Source organism: Borostomias antarcticus (genome assembly GCF_949987555.1).
Source record: "Borostomias antarcticus genome assembly, chromosome: 28".
Taxonomy (NCBI): Eukaryota; Metazoa; Chordata; class Actinopteri; order Stomiiformes; family Stomiidae; genus Borostomias; species Borostomias antarcticus.
In genome coordinates this window covers 2,144,464-2,160,336 of record NC_140261.1, presented here as the reverse complement: position 1 = coordinate 2,160,336, position 15,873 = coordinate 2,144,464, and the positions used below count along the sequence as shown (strand labels likewise).

At 48.8% G+C, this 15,873-nt stretch overlaps 2 protein-coding genes across 2 annotated transcripts; one reads left to right on the top strand and one right to left on the bottom strand.

The window, feature by feature from the left end:
- The first annotated feature begins 38 nt into the window (after nucleotides 1–38).
- Nucleotides 39–2,271, top strand: glod5 (glyoxalase domain containing 5). The gene is made up of 4 exons (XM_084459434.1): nucleotides 39–108; nucleotides 1,131–1,286; nucleotides 1,721–1,876; nucleotides 2,043–2,271. Exons 1-4 carry the CDS (start codon nucleotides 64–66, stop codon nucleotides 2,226–2,228), a joined length of 543 nt encoding a protein of 180 aa, XP_084315560.1. The 5' UTR covers nucleotides 39–63; the 3' UTR covers nucleotides 2,229–2,271.
- Nucleotides 2,272–4,291: 2,020 nt separating this feature from the next.
- Nucleotides 4,292–8,147, bottom strand: irg1l (immunoresponsive gene 1, like; the record flags this gene model as incomplete). Its single annotated transcript, XM_084459425.1, has 4 exons — nucleotides 8,055–8,147; nucleotides 7,032–7,124; nucleotides 6,179–6,384; nucleotides 4,292–5,222 (listed from the first exon to the last, which is right to left on the bottom strand). The coding sequence occupies exons 1-4, from the start codon at nucleotides 8,130–8,132 to the stop codon at nucleotides 4,292–4,294; spliced, it is 1,308 nt and encodes a 435-aa protein (XP_084315551.1). The 5' UTR covers nucleotides 8,133–8,147.
- Nucleotides 8,148–15,873: the final 7,726 nt, after the last annotated feature.

Sequence of the window (15,873 nt, the reverse complement as noted above, 5' to 3'; positions counted from 1 at the left end):
GGTGACTACCTGACCGTATGTTTACAATCCAACTTGTTTCGAGTTTTCTATCAAACCAAAGTCATGGCTCTTAGAAGCTTTGGTGGTCATTTGTCAGTTCACCGCAAGGTAATTCTGATTTCTGTCATTGATGTATGAGTGGGTTTTAATCGAAAGTAGTATAGTATAGAGTTATACCATAATATGGCAACATCAGGAGAAGCATAATCGAGGTTAGGCGTTATAACGCATGTTATCATATTCGTCATAAAATGTTTTACATACGTTTTTAATCAACTCATTATAGTCCGGGAGCCATGGGGTGGAACCTTGTTTTGTCGGGTGGAACTGTTTTCTTTGCTGTTTCTTGTAGCTTGGGGGAACCTCTATTGGGGGAACCTCTTCAAAACACAAGAGGGGGCTCTAAGATGTCCCTTGAGCATTTTCACATATGAACCCCTTCATGCCCCAAAATGCCCAAATCACACAAAAATAGAGACTTATGATATCCCATGCTGAATATATGAATTAAATGCATCCAATTTACATTCTCTAATGTTTTTTCATACAAGGGGTGATGGGAAATGCATTGCATTCCAAATGATTAGTATTAACCCTTTCAAGCCAGGCCTGTAAAACAACTTTTGTAGCAGGAGTTATTAGCTGCGACACACAACTCAAGTTTGCATTGTGTTGGTCCATTTATTGATATGGGCAACGAAACATGAGCAACAGGAAAAGGGGTGCAGCTCCTCCCCCATCTTCAGGATGTAGTCTGGAACCAGTTGGACATCTTCTGGTAGGTGGATTGGGATCAGTGCCCTGTTACTGGTGTCCTTTTCCCATCCAAATTCCTCTGGGGTCATTGCAGGTGGCAGATTGTTATTGAGATTTCCCCACAGGTACGCTTGGAAGTTTTATCTATACTGTGATACAGAATGTGAGCTCGTGAGAACGGGATGGTCGTACCAGGCTAGTGAGCATGGGGGTCGAAGGGATTCTGGGGTTTCTGTCTGTCCCACCAAAGGCACTCTCCATTATAATGGAATAATGCAGTTATATGTTATATTATATAGCGTAGTGTTATATACTATAGTAGTATGTAGTTTCTATAATTAGAATGATATCTCTGTCCCTATCTACCCACGTAGACCCTTCTCTACGGCACACCTGTATGGGTCCGGTCCAGGAGCTCCAGCCCAGTGGAGGTGACCCACCTTGACCACCTGGTTCTGACTGTGAAGAGCATTCCCAAAACAATCACCTTCTACTCATCTGTTCTGGGCATGGAAGTTATCACCTTCAAGGTCTGTCACACCTGTACTGATCAATATTGAATGAAAATACACTTAGTTTGAATAAATGAATGTGAAATGGGTAATAATGAATAATTTGATCAAATAATGCCCAGATTGACTCCTAGAAGTCCACTAGAGGGGAGTAGAGGGCTACTATGGTACTAGAACCGTCTTCACTAAAGCCTCTTGTTAGAGAACATGACATGCTGTTTGCCACTGTCTGCCTCTCTGGCCCCCATTGCCTCTCTCTGCCCCCCCATGTCTCTCTCTGTCCCCCCATGCCTCTCTGCCCCTCCATGTCTCTCTCTGTCCCCCGCCTCTCTGCCCCTCCATGCCTCTCTCTGCCCCCCCATGTCTCTCTCTCCCCCCCGTCTCTCTGCCCCTCCATGCCTCTCTCTGTCCCCCGTCTCACTGTCCCCCCCTACCCCCCGTCTCTCTCCTAGGGGGATCGAAAGGCCCTGGGTTTTGGCCAGCAAAAGTTTAATCTCCATGAGGTGGGCAAGGAGTTTGAGCCCAAAGCCAAGTGTCCTACCTCAGGGTCAGCTGACCTCTGTCTCATTACCAAGACGCCACTGGCTACAGTGGCTCAACACCTGCAGGTTCAGTACTAGCTCAACACTTCATAGCCATAACAGCAACACAGGCTCTTCTTTTTATGTAAATATTGAATAAATGGAATGACTGTAAATGTGATCACACACTCTAAATGATCCGGTTCTAATACCCATCATCCACCTCCTTCTCCACCTCATGTTTCCCCCGTAGGCCTGCGGCGTGCCCGTAGAGGCGGGGCCAGTGGCCCGGAGCGGAGCGCTGGGCGCCATCACCTCCCTCTACTTCAGAGACCCGGACGACAACCTCATCGAGGTGTCAAACTACAGCCTAGGACCAGAGGAAGGGACAACCTCATCGAGGGGTCAAACCTCATCGAGGGGTCAAACCTCAGCCTAGCACCAGAGGAAGGACAACCTCATCGAGGTCTCAAACCTCAGCCTAGGACCAGAGCCTCCTAGGCACTCAGTCATCACATCACTGCACTGTCTACTGCTCTATTACTAATCTAAATTATATTTTGTTAATGTACGTTCAGTAAGTTTTTATCTTGTGTAACATCTTGTAATTACTGTAAATATATTTTCTGAAAAATAAAGTTTGTTGTGCAAATGTCAGGTGACCCATTTAATCCCCAGATGTTTCTACTTTAGCACAAATGTTCTTATAATTTTCTAACACTTATGGAGCTAGCGTCCACCGATGGCATCAACAGGCATTTCTGAGGCTGTGTTACTCTGTAATTCTCCCAACTTAACATAAGATAGCTGCTATTTTAGAAACTCTTAAGTGTGAGTATGTGTCTATCCTAGATGTTTTTCATACCCAGCAAACACGCAACGTCAGGGAGACGTTCAGATCACGTCTTAATAACGTCCGTGGGTCCTGAACCCCGTGTGTTCGTCTGCTGGACCCCTCAATATTCACACGTCTGGCTTGGACCCCTCTAAGACGTCTGTGGACGTGCAGAACGGGTTCAATATCTGAACGTTAAAAAAAAACATTTATTCTGGCTCCTAATTGGATGTCTTTGGACGTCCGAAAAAGACAAAAAAGACATCTAAAAGACGTCTTTTAGACGTGTCTTTGCTCAGTGGGTAGGAAAGTCCCCAGTCTCAACTGTTGCAAATCTATTCTGAACGGGAGTCTAATGTACTGCCTCAGCTGACTGGTCTTACAAAAACTACTCTCAGTTCCTGGCAGGTGACTCAAAAAGAAAATGAAACTTGATTATTGCGGTCAAGTGATGATCATCCTCACCCATGATGGTCAGCTGACATTATTACATTGCCAGGATTCAATTCAGGATTTTCATTTTCATTCTTGTAGTTATGGGTCATGTAGGTTTACTGCTTGAATTATTTAGTAATAGTTATAACAAAGCCTAATTTGTTTCCAGCAAATTGAGATGTGGGGCTGGTTTCCAGGGCGCAAATCAAGCCAAGTCTAGAAATAAGAACAATCATCAGACAATATACACTTTTATTTTTTAGAAGAAAACGATGGCATTCATGTACACAACTAGTTTTCATTTTGTGTTCAGTCCACACACATCATCCATCCATCCATCTTCATCCGCTTATCCGGGGTCGGGTCGCAGAGGCAGCAGTTCCAGCAGGGGGCCCCAGACATCCCTTTCCCTAGCAGCATCAACCAGCTCTGCCTGGGGAATCTTTAGCTGCTCCCAGGCCAGTGCGGAGATGTAGTCCCGCCACCTGGTCCTGGGTCTACCCCGCGGCCTCCTCCCAGCCGGACACGCCTGGAACACCTCCCTAGGGAGGCGCCCAGGAAGCATCCTCACTAGATGCCCGAACCACCTCAACTGACTCCTTTCAACGCAAAGGAGCAGCGGCTCTACTCCGAGTCTCTCCCGGATGACTGAACTTCTCACCCGATCTCTCAGGGAGACCACAGCCACCCTCCGGAGAAAACTCATCCAGAAGTCCAGTATTCATTCAGACACAGTCATACCGGTGGTGGTCAGCTACATCTGTAGCCACAGCTGCCCTGGGGCAGACTGACAGAAGCGTGGCTGCCAATCAGCGCCTACGGCCAACATATCAAAAGTCAACCACTCTCAAAATATTCATATCAGAATAACATGAAACAAACTACAACAGATATTGATTGTATCTAAGATCTTTGTACCACATAGATCGGGATAACAACAAGGCACTATGAAAGTTTACAATTTTCTCTGCTGACACTTACACAGGAGGAATGAAAAACGAGTTTGTTATTACACGCCTACCCCCATCCACTTGGCCACTGCCATGCGAAATACACTCTGAATTTGCACTGAATTTGCATACAGTTGCCTCATGGTCTATTTTATGCAAATTAATGTGAATTTGTCTTCCGGCACGTTCTCTCCCTTGGTTTTGACTTGGAGGCGCTAGACGCTGCTGCTCAGTGGACACGTCATAGCTGCCACCCTAGCCCTGATCCTGGATCGTCCTGTCTTACTGTAGCTGAGAGAGGATAGGAGTGCAGTCCCCCAGCCTCTCCAAACCCTCCACCGCCTCCACCAGCGCCTCCACCTTCCCCTCAGGAAGCACCACCCCCGCATTGTTCCGGAACTTCCTCCTCAGGCTCTCATTGGTCAGAGGGTTTCGCCAGTGACCATAAAAGGTGTCACAGCGCCCCTTCAGCACGTCCCCGCCCACCAGCGTGACCTGGACCTCGCTGTACATGCGGTCGAAGTTGGCGGGGTTGTCGTGGGGATGCTCGACACGGACGCGGCCCATAAGGTCCCTCAGGCGGGGACACGAGAGGGCGGCGGGCGAGAAGGACTGCACCGTCACCTCCCCGTCTAAGAGGGCGCTGCAGGCGTTGAACTGGAACGAGTGGCGTGCTTGGTGCTCGGACTCCGGGAAGGGCCTGTCGATGTACTTGCAGCGGGGGATCCTGAGGAGGATGTCCTGGACCACACCAGGGGTCATGGGGGTCCACCCTGCCCCCACCAGCGTCTGGTGGATGGAGGCCGCCGCATCCGCCACCCAATGCATCCCCAGATGGGCGGGGAATTGCTTAAACGCCATGTCCTGCTCCTCCAGCAGGAAGCTGTGACCCTCTTCCTCTTTGGGGGAGGTTAAAGGTCGCGGGGCATAGTCTTCGTAGAAGGCACTGAACCCGGCCACTCCGGGGACGGCGTCTAGGATTAAAGGGCTGGCCTCAAGCGCCCGCGAGGCCAGGAGAGCAGCCTCCAACCCCAGGCGCGAGGCGTTGCCGATGTGGAGTGGCTTGGACTGGGTGGCGGCGTTGGCCATGGGGGCGCCGGCCAGAGAGGCGGCGATGGCAAGGGCGTGGCTGCACTGAGCACGCCCCAGAGACAAGAGACGGGCACAGGCAGCCGCACTACCCATGGTGCCAACCACACTGGGGGGGTGGAACCTGGGGGGGGGGGGGGCAGAGGCCAGAGAAAACAGACAGAGAGAGGGAGAAGCAGAGGTCAGATGTTTTGAAACTACTCGTTCTGATGACTCAACGGTAGGAATTGAACTGTATGAGCCTGCTGAGGTGGCTGCTGGGAGTTCAGAGGTCAGCAGGGCAGAATTATGACCAGTTATGTCCAGAATACCACCATGTACACATTGACCCAACACATATCAAGCTAGTCCAAAACATCAATGAATGTTGAAAATGTTTCTAGATTCTAGAGTGTAGTGTTTTATGGACTGTTAACTCTGTATGGGTAAGATGGAGCTGTTTGGAGTTGATTAGGGTATGTCAGGATATTGGGGTGTGCAGGGTATCTCAGGGTATCAGGGTATATCAGGGTATTGGGGTATATCAGGGTATATCAGGGTATTGGGGTATATCAGGGTATATCAGGGTATTGGGGTATGTCTGGGTATGTCTGGGTATATCAGGGTATTGGGGTATATCAGGGTATATCAGGGTATTGGGGTATATCAGGGTATATCAGGGTATTGGGGTATATCAGGGTATATCAGGGTATTGGGGTATGTCTGGGTATGTCAGGGTATATCAGGGTATTGGGGTATATCAGGGTATATCAGGGTATGTGTGGGTATATTAGGGTATTGGGGTATATCAGGGTATATCAGGGTATATCAGGGTATATCAGGGTATGTGTGGGTATATTAGGGTATTGGGGTATATCAGGGTATATCAGGGTATATCAGGGTATATCAGGGTATGTGTGGGTATATTAGGGTATTGGGGTATATCAGGGTATATCAGGGTATATCAGGGTATATCAGGGTATGTCAGGGTATTGGGGTATATCAGGGTATATCAGGGTATATCAGGGTATTGGGGTATATCATGGTATATCAGGGTATATCAGGGTATATCAGGGTATCTCAGGGTATGTGTGGGCTCACCTCTTGGGGATGTTGTGTGCCTCACTGGAGAAGCTCATCAGCCGTCCCTGGATCTCGATCCCCACATTGAAGGCCACCAGGAAGTCCATCCCACTAGGCTTGCTGCTATTGGGCAGCATGTCACTGACGGCCAGCAGCGCAGGAAGTACCGCCCCCGAGGGATGAGTGGCAGGATGCCAGGTGTCGTCAAAGTCCATGGAGTGAGTCTGGAGACACAACACGCTGGGTCAACAGCTACTATCAACAGACGGTATCAACATTGTCACCGTGAAGAAGAAAGACAGTGAGAGGACACTGACGGTGTTCAGGGCTTTTCTGGGATCCTCCTCTCTGTTAGAATTAGTGCTGGGTATCGACTTGAATTTCAAGAATCGATTCGATTCCGATTCACAAGGTTCAGAATCGATTATCACGATTCGATTCGATTCAATATTGATCGGTTAGTGTTACTAAGTGTTTTGTTTTTTTTAGCTGTAACCTTAATACATGACTGCCAAGTTATGCAACACATCAATACTAGGGCTGGGTATCGATACTGATTTCCAAAAATGAATGAATGAATGAATGAATGAATGAATGATTCATTGAATGAATTAATGAACTATTCATTCCTTCATTTATTCATTCATTCATTAAATAAAAGATCGATTTTGGGATTCATGAATCCATTCTGAATCATTTGATTCAGAATCGATTCAGAATCGATGAATCGATTTTTTAAACCCAGCCCTAGTTAGAATATGAATTAATCTCCCTCAAGTTGCAAAATGGTGAATGATACAAGTTTACTGTATTCTAGCCATATGGAATACAGTAGAAGGGCTATTCTATTCTATGATCTGTTTCTACTCACAGACACTCCGTTGACGAAAGCTGCCAGTGTTGGGGAGAGCCGCGTGCCGCTGCGTCCGTACACGGAGCTGATGCCGTGGGGAGCGTACATGTGCTGGGGGCGGTGATCAGAGGTCAGAGGTTAGAGGTCACAGCTTAGGAGGCAGTCTCACTTCATTCCACAGAGCATAGACGTCAAAGTTCCACTACTCGTGTTTGTGTGTGTGTGTGTGTGTGTGTGTGTGTGTGTGTGTGTAAGTGTGTGTGAATGTGTGCATGTGTAAGTGTGTGTGTGCATGTGTAAGTGTGTGTGTGTGTGTGTGTGTGCGTGCACGTGTAAGTGTGTGTGTGTGTGTGTGTGTGTGTCTGTGTGTGTGTGCATGTGTAAGTGTGTGTGTGCATGTGTAAGTGTGTGTGTGTGTGTGTGTGCGTGCACGTGTAAGTGTGTGTGTGTGTGTCTGTGTGTGTGTGCATGTGTAAGTGTGTGTGTGCATGTGTACAGTAAGTGTGTGTGTGTGTGTCTGTGTGTGTGTGCATGTATAAGTGTGTGCGTGTGTGTGCATGTGTAAGTGTGTGTGTGTGTCTGTGTGTGTGTGCATGTATAAGTGTGTGTGTGTGTGTCTGTGTGTGTGTGCATGTATAAATGTGTGTGTGTGCGTGTGTGTGCATGTGTAAGTGTGTGTCTGTGTGTGCGTGTGTAAGTGTGTGTGTGTGTGTGCGTGTGTAAGTGTGTGTGTGTGTGTCTGTGTGTGCGTACACTCTAAAAGACATGGCAGGAATGGAGCGTACTCTGGAAAGACTGACCACATCACTGTCTGGTCTGCTGTACATCTATGTGACCCGTGTGAGAACCACGGCCTCTGAGAGGAACCCGGGTTCCACGCCAGCTCCTCCACACTGAGGGTTTCCTGACCAAGCTGTGTTCAGTTCATGTAATACGATTCCTCTCCTGTATGCGTACGGATGTGGTGGATATCTAACAGGTGCTTATTCTGGTCATCTTCTTTCTGTCTCTCTGCCCCGCCCTCTTCTCTCTCCCCCTCACCTGGCAGTGGTCCAGGGCCAGCTGGAAGACGCTGGTGGTGCTGCCCAGGAGGCCGACCCCGATGCTGTCCAGAACCATCCTCTTACTGCGCTGGAGCACGGTGGGAGACAGGTGCTGGGGTCGCACCCCCTGGATGAACCCCCCGAAGCTGGCTGTCACTGTGTCCTCTGGGGCTGGGCTGTCCACTGCTGGAGAGGAGGAGGAGAGGAGGGGGAGAGGAGGAGGAGAGGAGGGGGAGAGGAGGAGGAGAGGAGGAGGAGAGGAGGGGGAGAGGAGGAGGAGAGGAGGAGGAGAGGAGGAGGAGAGGAGGGGGAGAGGAGGAGGAGAGGAGGAGGAGAGGAGGGGGAGAGGAGGAGGAGAGGAGGGGGAGAGGAGGGGGAGAGGAGGAGGAGAGGAGGGGGAGAGGAGGAGGAGAGGAGGGGGAGAGGAGGGGGAGAGGAGGGGGAGAGGAGGGGGAGAGGAGGAGGAGAGGAGGGGGAGAGGAGGAGGAGAGGAGGGGGAGAGGAGGAGGAGAGGAGGGGGAGAGGAGGGGGAGAGGAGGAGGAGAGGAGGAGGAGAGGAGGAGGAGAGGAGGGGGAGAGGAGGAGGAGAGGAGGGGGAGAGGAGGGGGAGAGGAGGAGGAGAGGAGGAGGAGAGGAGGGGGAGAGGAGGAGGAGAGGAGGGGGAGAGGAGGGGGAGAGGAGGAGGAGAGGAGGGGGAGAGGAGGGGGAGAGGAGGAGGAGAGGAGGAGGAGAGGAGGGGGAGAGGAGGAGGAGAGGAGGGGGAGAGGAGGAGGAGAGGAGGGGGAAGGCCAGAGGGAAGGAGAAGGAGGATGGAGGACAGGAGGTGAGTGGTGAGTAGGAGGAGTGGAATGGAAGGGAGGAGAGAGGAAGGGTTGAGAGGAGGAGACAGAAATATGATGATATGTACAGATCAGGCCAATATTAACTTTCCTCATAACTGAGCCTCAAATGTGTTGCTTTACAGTGTTTGTGCGACAGTCGTATTATGATAGAGAGCCCAGAGCATGCTGGGACGGGCCAGAGAGCACACAGAGCTGAGCTGAGCTGAGCTGAGCTTACCTTCCAGGGATGACTTGTGCAGTCCTCTCATTGCACACACTGCTCTGAAGGTTTTCTAAGACAGAGCAAGAGAGAGAGAGAGAGAGAGAAGGCGGAGAAGATAGAGAGGAGAGTGAAAGATAGAGCGAGAGAGCAAAATTGATGAGTTGTTTCATACTTTACATACTTTTCATAACTTCAGCCCCGCCCCCCCAAACGCACACGCCAAGCGAAAGGGAGTGAGAGACCAATGAGAGATGGTGGGTGACCTTCAGCTTCCCCTTGTCCGAGCCAGAGTCTTCATACGCAGTGCTGTAATAATGAAACTGTCTTCGTCTATGTGTACCTGTGACTGTCCTTCATCAAACAGGTCTGCTGCAGGTGAATGGATATCATCATGCATGATCAGGGGCGGACTGGCCATCGGGAGCACCGGGAATTTTCCCGGTGAATGCCCCCCCCCCCCCCACACTCAACAAATCGCGCAGCACCCCCCCCCCCCATCAACAAAACGAAACTGAAGGTGTTCCATCTCACCGCGTCGGCTCGTCTCGTGGTCTGACTGGGACATTTCCCGGCCTGAAATATTCACCCAGTCCGGCCCTGTGTGTGATGTCATCCAGAGCCTCCAGAACCAGAACCTTCCAATAACAGCACCTCAGACTCACACATTCAGAACATTCAATAAAAACCTACCACATCTGAGGAACGAAAAAACACTCCATCCCCACCCAGTGAGTATGCATCCACACTTATGCACATGTGCATTACAAAAACAAGTATGGAAAAAAAAAAACATAAATAATGTGTGGTGTAATTATAACAGATCATTCTCTACATACTACACATGTTCCCCCAGAATTCACCTCAGCAGAATGAGCTTGGGGGTACCTCTTCAAAATACAGGAGGGTGCTCGGTGATATCCCTTGAGCATTTTCACATATTAACCCCTTCATGCCCGAAAATGCCAAAATCACACAAAAATAGAGACTTATGATATTGCATGCATTATAGGATTAAATGCATCAAATGGATCATCTACAATGACTATTAATAAAGGAGGTCATGTATTCTAAATGAATACTGCAGAGGCGTAGCCAGAAATCACCTGGTGGGTGGGTGGAGGCAAAAAAAATGGGTGGGCAACGAAGCACAATTTATGCCCAAGTTATGGTAATAATATTACGTATTAAGGTCTTGAGCATCCTACCCTGAAACATGTACAGAACATGGAACATGGCAAACCATGCACTTTACAGCTGCATTTCTTGGAGCTACAAGGAGTTTCACTCTTGCAGCCACACCGGATCATCTTCAGGATGTAGTCTGGAACAAGTTTGACATCTTCTGGTAGGTGGATTGGGATCAGTGCCCTGTTACTGGTGTCCTTTTTCCGTCCAAGTTCCTCTGGGGTCATTGCAGGTGGGTTCATTGCAGGTGGCAGATTGTTATTGAGATTTCGCCACAGGTATGTATGGAAGTGGGCCCTCTTTACATTTTCAGTGAACGCTTCCTTTGTTGGAGGTAGAGCAGCTAGATTTGGTGAAGACGTGTCCTTTCCCGTTCTTTTTTCCCCAGACAGGTAGCCTGGTGTGTGTCATGTCCATGCTCTCCGTTCTGCCATAACAGGCTGAGATGAAGGCAGTGGCTTGGTCAAGGACTTGCTGGAATGGTGCATCCACATTGCCAATAGCTGATAGATCGTAACCAGCTTTCAGGGCTTTGATGACAGAGCCTTTTCCCAAACCATAGTACGACACTACAGTGTCACATCCTGATATGGCATGGGCTGGTAAAAGGTGTAACACTGTAATTGATTATTAATAATCATGGCAATCTTTATCATTGCTGCTTACCTGTACTTTGGTGAGCATGTTCTCACTTTCTTGTCTGAACTATGAAGTTCTTTCTTCTTCTGTCTTTCTTGGCTTCAGTTGTTTTCTCCTCCTCTCTTCCTCCTCTCTCTCTTTCTGTTCTGTGTATCTTCGGTATGGTGGTGATGGCGTTGCTGGAGGAAAGGTTGTGACTGTTTCTGAGGTGTGATGAAAACTGTCTTATATACTTCTGATACAGAGCAGGAACTTTCTGAAAAAAACAGAGGAGGAAGTTGATTGTCTTAGTTGAAGGAGGGGTGATGATGTCATCCCACCAGGGTATCGTGGGGGTTTCTGGAACTCCTCCCACCATTCAGGAGCCGCCTAGTTATAATAAACTTACTACAGTACATTACTTTAGACCATCTCCAAACTTCACCTAACTGAGCTTCCACACGAGGTAAGTGCCTGCTCTGTTGTTTTGATGATGTTCTCTGTGTCTTAATCTCCCATCGAAGCTACGGTAGCTGTCTGCCCGGTATCCCTGGTATCGCCTAGAGACAGATCTCTTTCTGCTGCTCTCTTCTTTGGTCTCTCCTTCTTTTCCCTCTCTCTGTCTTTCTAATGTCAAGTGAATAATATATTAGCCTACAAACCGTTTTCAAGGTAAAAACCACTGAGTAATTTAAGACTGACAAACACAGCTAGTAGCTGTGTGTCAGTTGTCCTCATTATTGTCCAGTGATTATTCGAGGTGTCTGCTGACACAGCCACCCTGCCGGCCCCCCCACCAGCACCTCAGGGACAGGGATGGGACTGCAAGGGTTAACTCTGGAAGGCTTGGTCGAGGACGGAGAGAGAGAGTTTGAGAGAAACGTTTTCTGTTTTCTCAAATAATAACAATGTGTGAAATTGAGTATCTTCAGATTCAGGCATCATATACCTGGATTTCTACCATACTGTAGCATAAGCATACTGTCATTACTCAATTCAAAACATACATTATATTCCCAAGAAATGCCAGTGTGTCTTTGCTTGTAGAAGGCATTGTGGACTGTACATATTGTGTTGAATATGACTGCGGTCCCTTCATGGAAGTTCATGGATGTCCGTCTGTCTGTCTGACTTTCTGTCCATCTGTCTGTCCGTCTGTCCGTACGTCTCGGTATGACTATTGCTGACTGTCCTTTCAAAAATAACATTTACCGTCTCCGTTATAGCATCTGCCAGTGACATCAACTCTTAAAACATATTTGACCTTGTATCCTAGTTTCACTATGATCCCCTTACACACAGCTGAGACAATATTAAATCAAGACTTGGCTGAAGAGGAAGTGTTGTGGTAAGGATCATGTTGATCAATGTGGTGTCCATCCTGTTAACTCATGCCTCCACTCCGTCTGTTTCAGTTCAGCCACAACAAAGGCATCATGGTGTCCTCAGAGTTCCCCGCCAGTTTCTATGGTGAGCCGGGGGTTCTGGGCATGATAGCCAATGGGATCAGTGCCTTCCTAGTCCTGCTGCAGAACTTCTACACAGCACACACTGGCATCCAGCCGGAAGGGGTGGAGAACATTCTAGCAGGTATCGTTTACCCCTGGTACCACGAATCTCTAATTATCAAGCACAGTAGTCGACCTGCCATGGTAGGGGTGCGCAATGAGCTGGTACCCGCTGTTTGCTGTTAACGTGTTGATAAATTTGTACGAAAATAATGAAACTGCTGAAGAATCAAAAGGTTAAATAGGTATGTTTTCAAAACATGGACCTTAGTTTGCTGCAGTGGGCCAAGTAGATTTTATAAAAACTGTAAGATTTCTAAACGTATTCCTTATCTTTCAGGCGTGCACCTCATTCTGATTGGTGGCATATGCCAGCTGGTGGCTGGGATGATTTCTTTCCGGAAGTACGACCATCTGAGCGGCACGGCCTTCATCGGTTACGCTGCCCTGTGGACCAGCTACGGTGCCACGCGTATCTTCTCGGGAGCCAGCCCACCCAACAACACAACCATGTCACCTACCCACAACATGTCCATGTACATTGACCCAGTGACCAACATGTCCATGCCCCCTGATATGATCGCTCTTTCCACTGCCCTCCTGAGTTCCAACCGGTCCAGCCCTGGTCTCCCAGCCTGGCTCTCCTCCACACCCATCAGAGAGACTGCCATCTCAGGCTTGATCCCCTACATCCTTCTCTCCTTTCTCCTAGCCTTCTGTTCTGCCACTGTCAATTACATAATGCCCTTCGTGTTCGGGGCCATCACGGCCACACTGCTGTTCGAGGCCGTGGGGTTGGTGGCAGGCTGGGCACTGGTGGTCTCCGGTGTCTTGGAACTCCTCATCCTGTTGTTTGCTATCTATGGCTCCGCAGCCCTCCTGGTCAAGGGCTTGGCCCAGCGTCTGGTTCTCAGGGGCTTTGGCACGCCACTCTTCAACGTGCTCCTTTTGGGAACCACCAATGTGGGCAGTGCCCAGAGCCTGGGGCAGGAGAAGAAAAAGAACACAAAGTACGCCGAATCGATGGCTCTAGGGTTCTTCTGCGATACCGTCTCTTCCCTCATTCTTGCCTTCTACAGTTTCAGGTACGTCTCTTCCTTCACTCTGGGCGCCGTTTGGGTCTCCATTATCTCCACCGCCCAGCTCTTCTCCTCCTACTATGCCCACCTGCGCCTCGATGGATACCACGCCACCAAGTTCGGCCTCCACGCCTCCTATTGGCTCATCAAGGCGTGGGAGGAGTGTGTTGCATCTGCTCTGATCGTAGAAGAGGCCGAGGTGGTGGCTGGTCGAGCGGTGATGCTGGGTAACTGGTTCTTTGTGGCGTTGGCCCTGGTTCTCTGCGTGGTGAGCCTGAACACGGACACCTTGGAGCTGATCCACAACTTGCTCTTCCTACTGCTCACCATCTCCTCGGTTCCCGAGATCCCCCTCCAGGGGTACTACCTCTCCTTCGGGGTAGCTTGCTCACTCTTCACCGCGGCCTCCCTCTATGGGACCTTCTCCCGCCTCATCAACTCCATCGCAGAGAAGAGCTTGATTCCCGTGGGTCCGCAGCCCATCTCCACCGACCACCTACGGGCGGCTCTGGGAGGCTGTGGTAAGAGCCAGGATGGAGCACAGGCTCAGCTACACCCAGACCAGATCCCAAACGCCCTGTTCTACCTGTCCAACGGCGTGGCGGCACTCTCAGCCCTCCATACCGGTTCTTCCAGTCAGAACCTCTCCTTCCTCCATCTGACGGTGCCCTGGGTGCTGATATCTGGGGCCATCATCCAAGCCTACGTCAGCCGGCTGCAGGTTAGGGGAGGCCTGAGATTTGGTTCGGTTATCCCATCCTTCTACGTGGCTGTCTGGGCCACATGGACCTGCTTCAGGTTTGCAGGTATGGACTTTTTAATGGCAAATGTCAGTAAAATGTTTTACTAGGGTTAGTAAGGGTTAGGGTTAGTAATCCACTTAATAGTAAGTAAGTAAGTAAGTCAACTTTATTTATATAGCGCCTTTCACAGCACAAATGCACAAAGCCCTTCACAATACAGATAACACATAAAAAAGAAGAAAGAGCGACATACAAAATGCAATACGAAAGCAGGAAGGAAGTAATCCAATATCCAGGTTAAATGCTGTGTACTGTACTGTATCCATGCCCTTTATCATGTGGATTAACAAGCCATCCTCTTCCAGGCAACTTGCTCCATCTTCCTCCAGAGGCAGCCCATGGCTTCACCGCGGGGGCCATTGCCTTGCTGGTGATCAACTCTTTCCTCATGCTTATTGGTAAGTCTCAGTTTGGGTTGACTTGAATGATGGACAGACAAACAGACAGGCAGATGGATAGACTGACTAACCAAACAACAAGTCAAATCATGAACACCAAAATAGTTGTCTCTCTAAGTACCACCATTATGACCAACGTTAAAATAGTAGTGTAGGCCTACCCTATTGAGATACGCACTTTTTCTCCTAATACGAATATTATTTGTTGTTGGGTCAGGTTGTTGTCGGACAGAAAACTCTTGCAAAGCGGAAACATCACCTGCCTTAACTTTAATTTTGAACAACTCAATCTTTTGCAGCATTGAGTTAATTTTTTCCTGCACGTCAAAAACATTGATGGACAGTCCAGTCACATTTTATTTCATTTCTTTAAACAAGAGAAAATATCTAAGTCTGCCAGTTGACTGAGCCCCACAGTGTCTTTAAAACATCTGATAAGGGGATGTTTTTACGCTTTAAGAACCTTTGGACCTCTCTGTGGAATTAGAAAAGCACCTTCCCCTTAAAAGCCACCTTACTTACATCACCGTATTACGCAAGAGTTGGAGACAGGGTCAGCAGCAGCGCCGAGCCTGGAACAGATGGACACTTGTCGTTCACTCATGTCCCTTTCTCCCTCCCTTGAAGCGGCCTATAGGAATCTGGTGCTGCTTCTCCTGACCACCGTCATGGAGGTCATCCTCATCTGCTTCCTGCTCTCAACCCTCCAGAAGCTGCCCTACCAGCTGGAGAGTACGTAACACACTCAGTCTGTCTAACATTACACAATGAAGCTATTAGTACCTTTACATGTTCATCGTCACAAAGGTTATTAATTACAAATGCATCTAAGACATGTAAATCAGTTAAAAGAAACTATATATTTTGATAAAAAATTGACAATTCTTCTAATGTCACAATAACATTGTCCTCTCAGTTGCCATGCTGGCAGTGTTCTCTTTAATCTGCCTGTATGGAGGTCTGGCGTCGCTGGTCAACACCATCTTCAACCAGAGACTACTGCCTATGGGCCCGCCACTGGTCAAGGTGAAAAACCTTTTCCCCGATAGACAACAACACCTCAATGGATTCTGGATCTTTCCTGTTTCATTTAACCCCACATCACTCCATTATCTTTTCTTCATTTATCTCCTGTCAGAATGTGAAGAACAAGGAGAGTGCCTCAGAGTTGCCCTGCCCTGC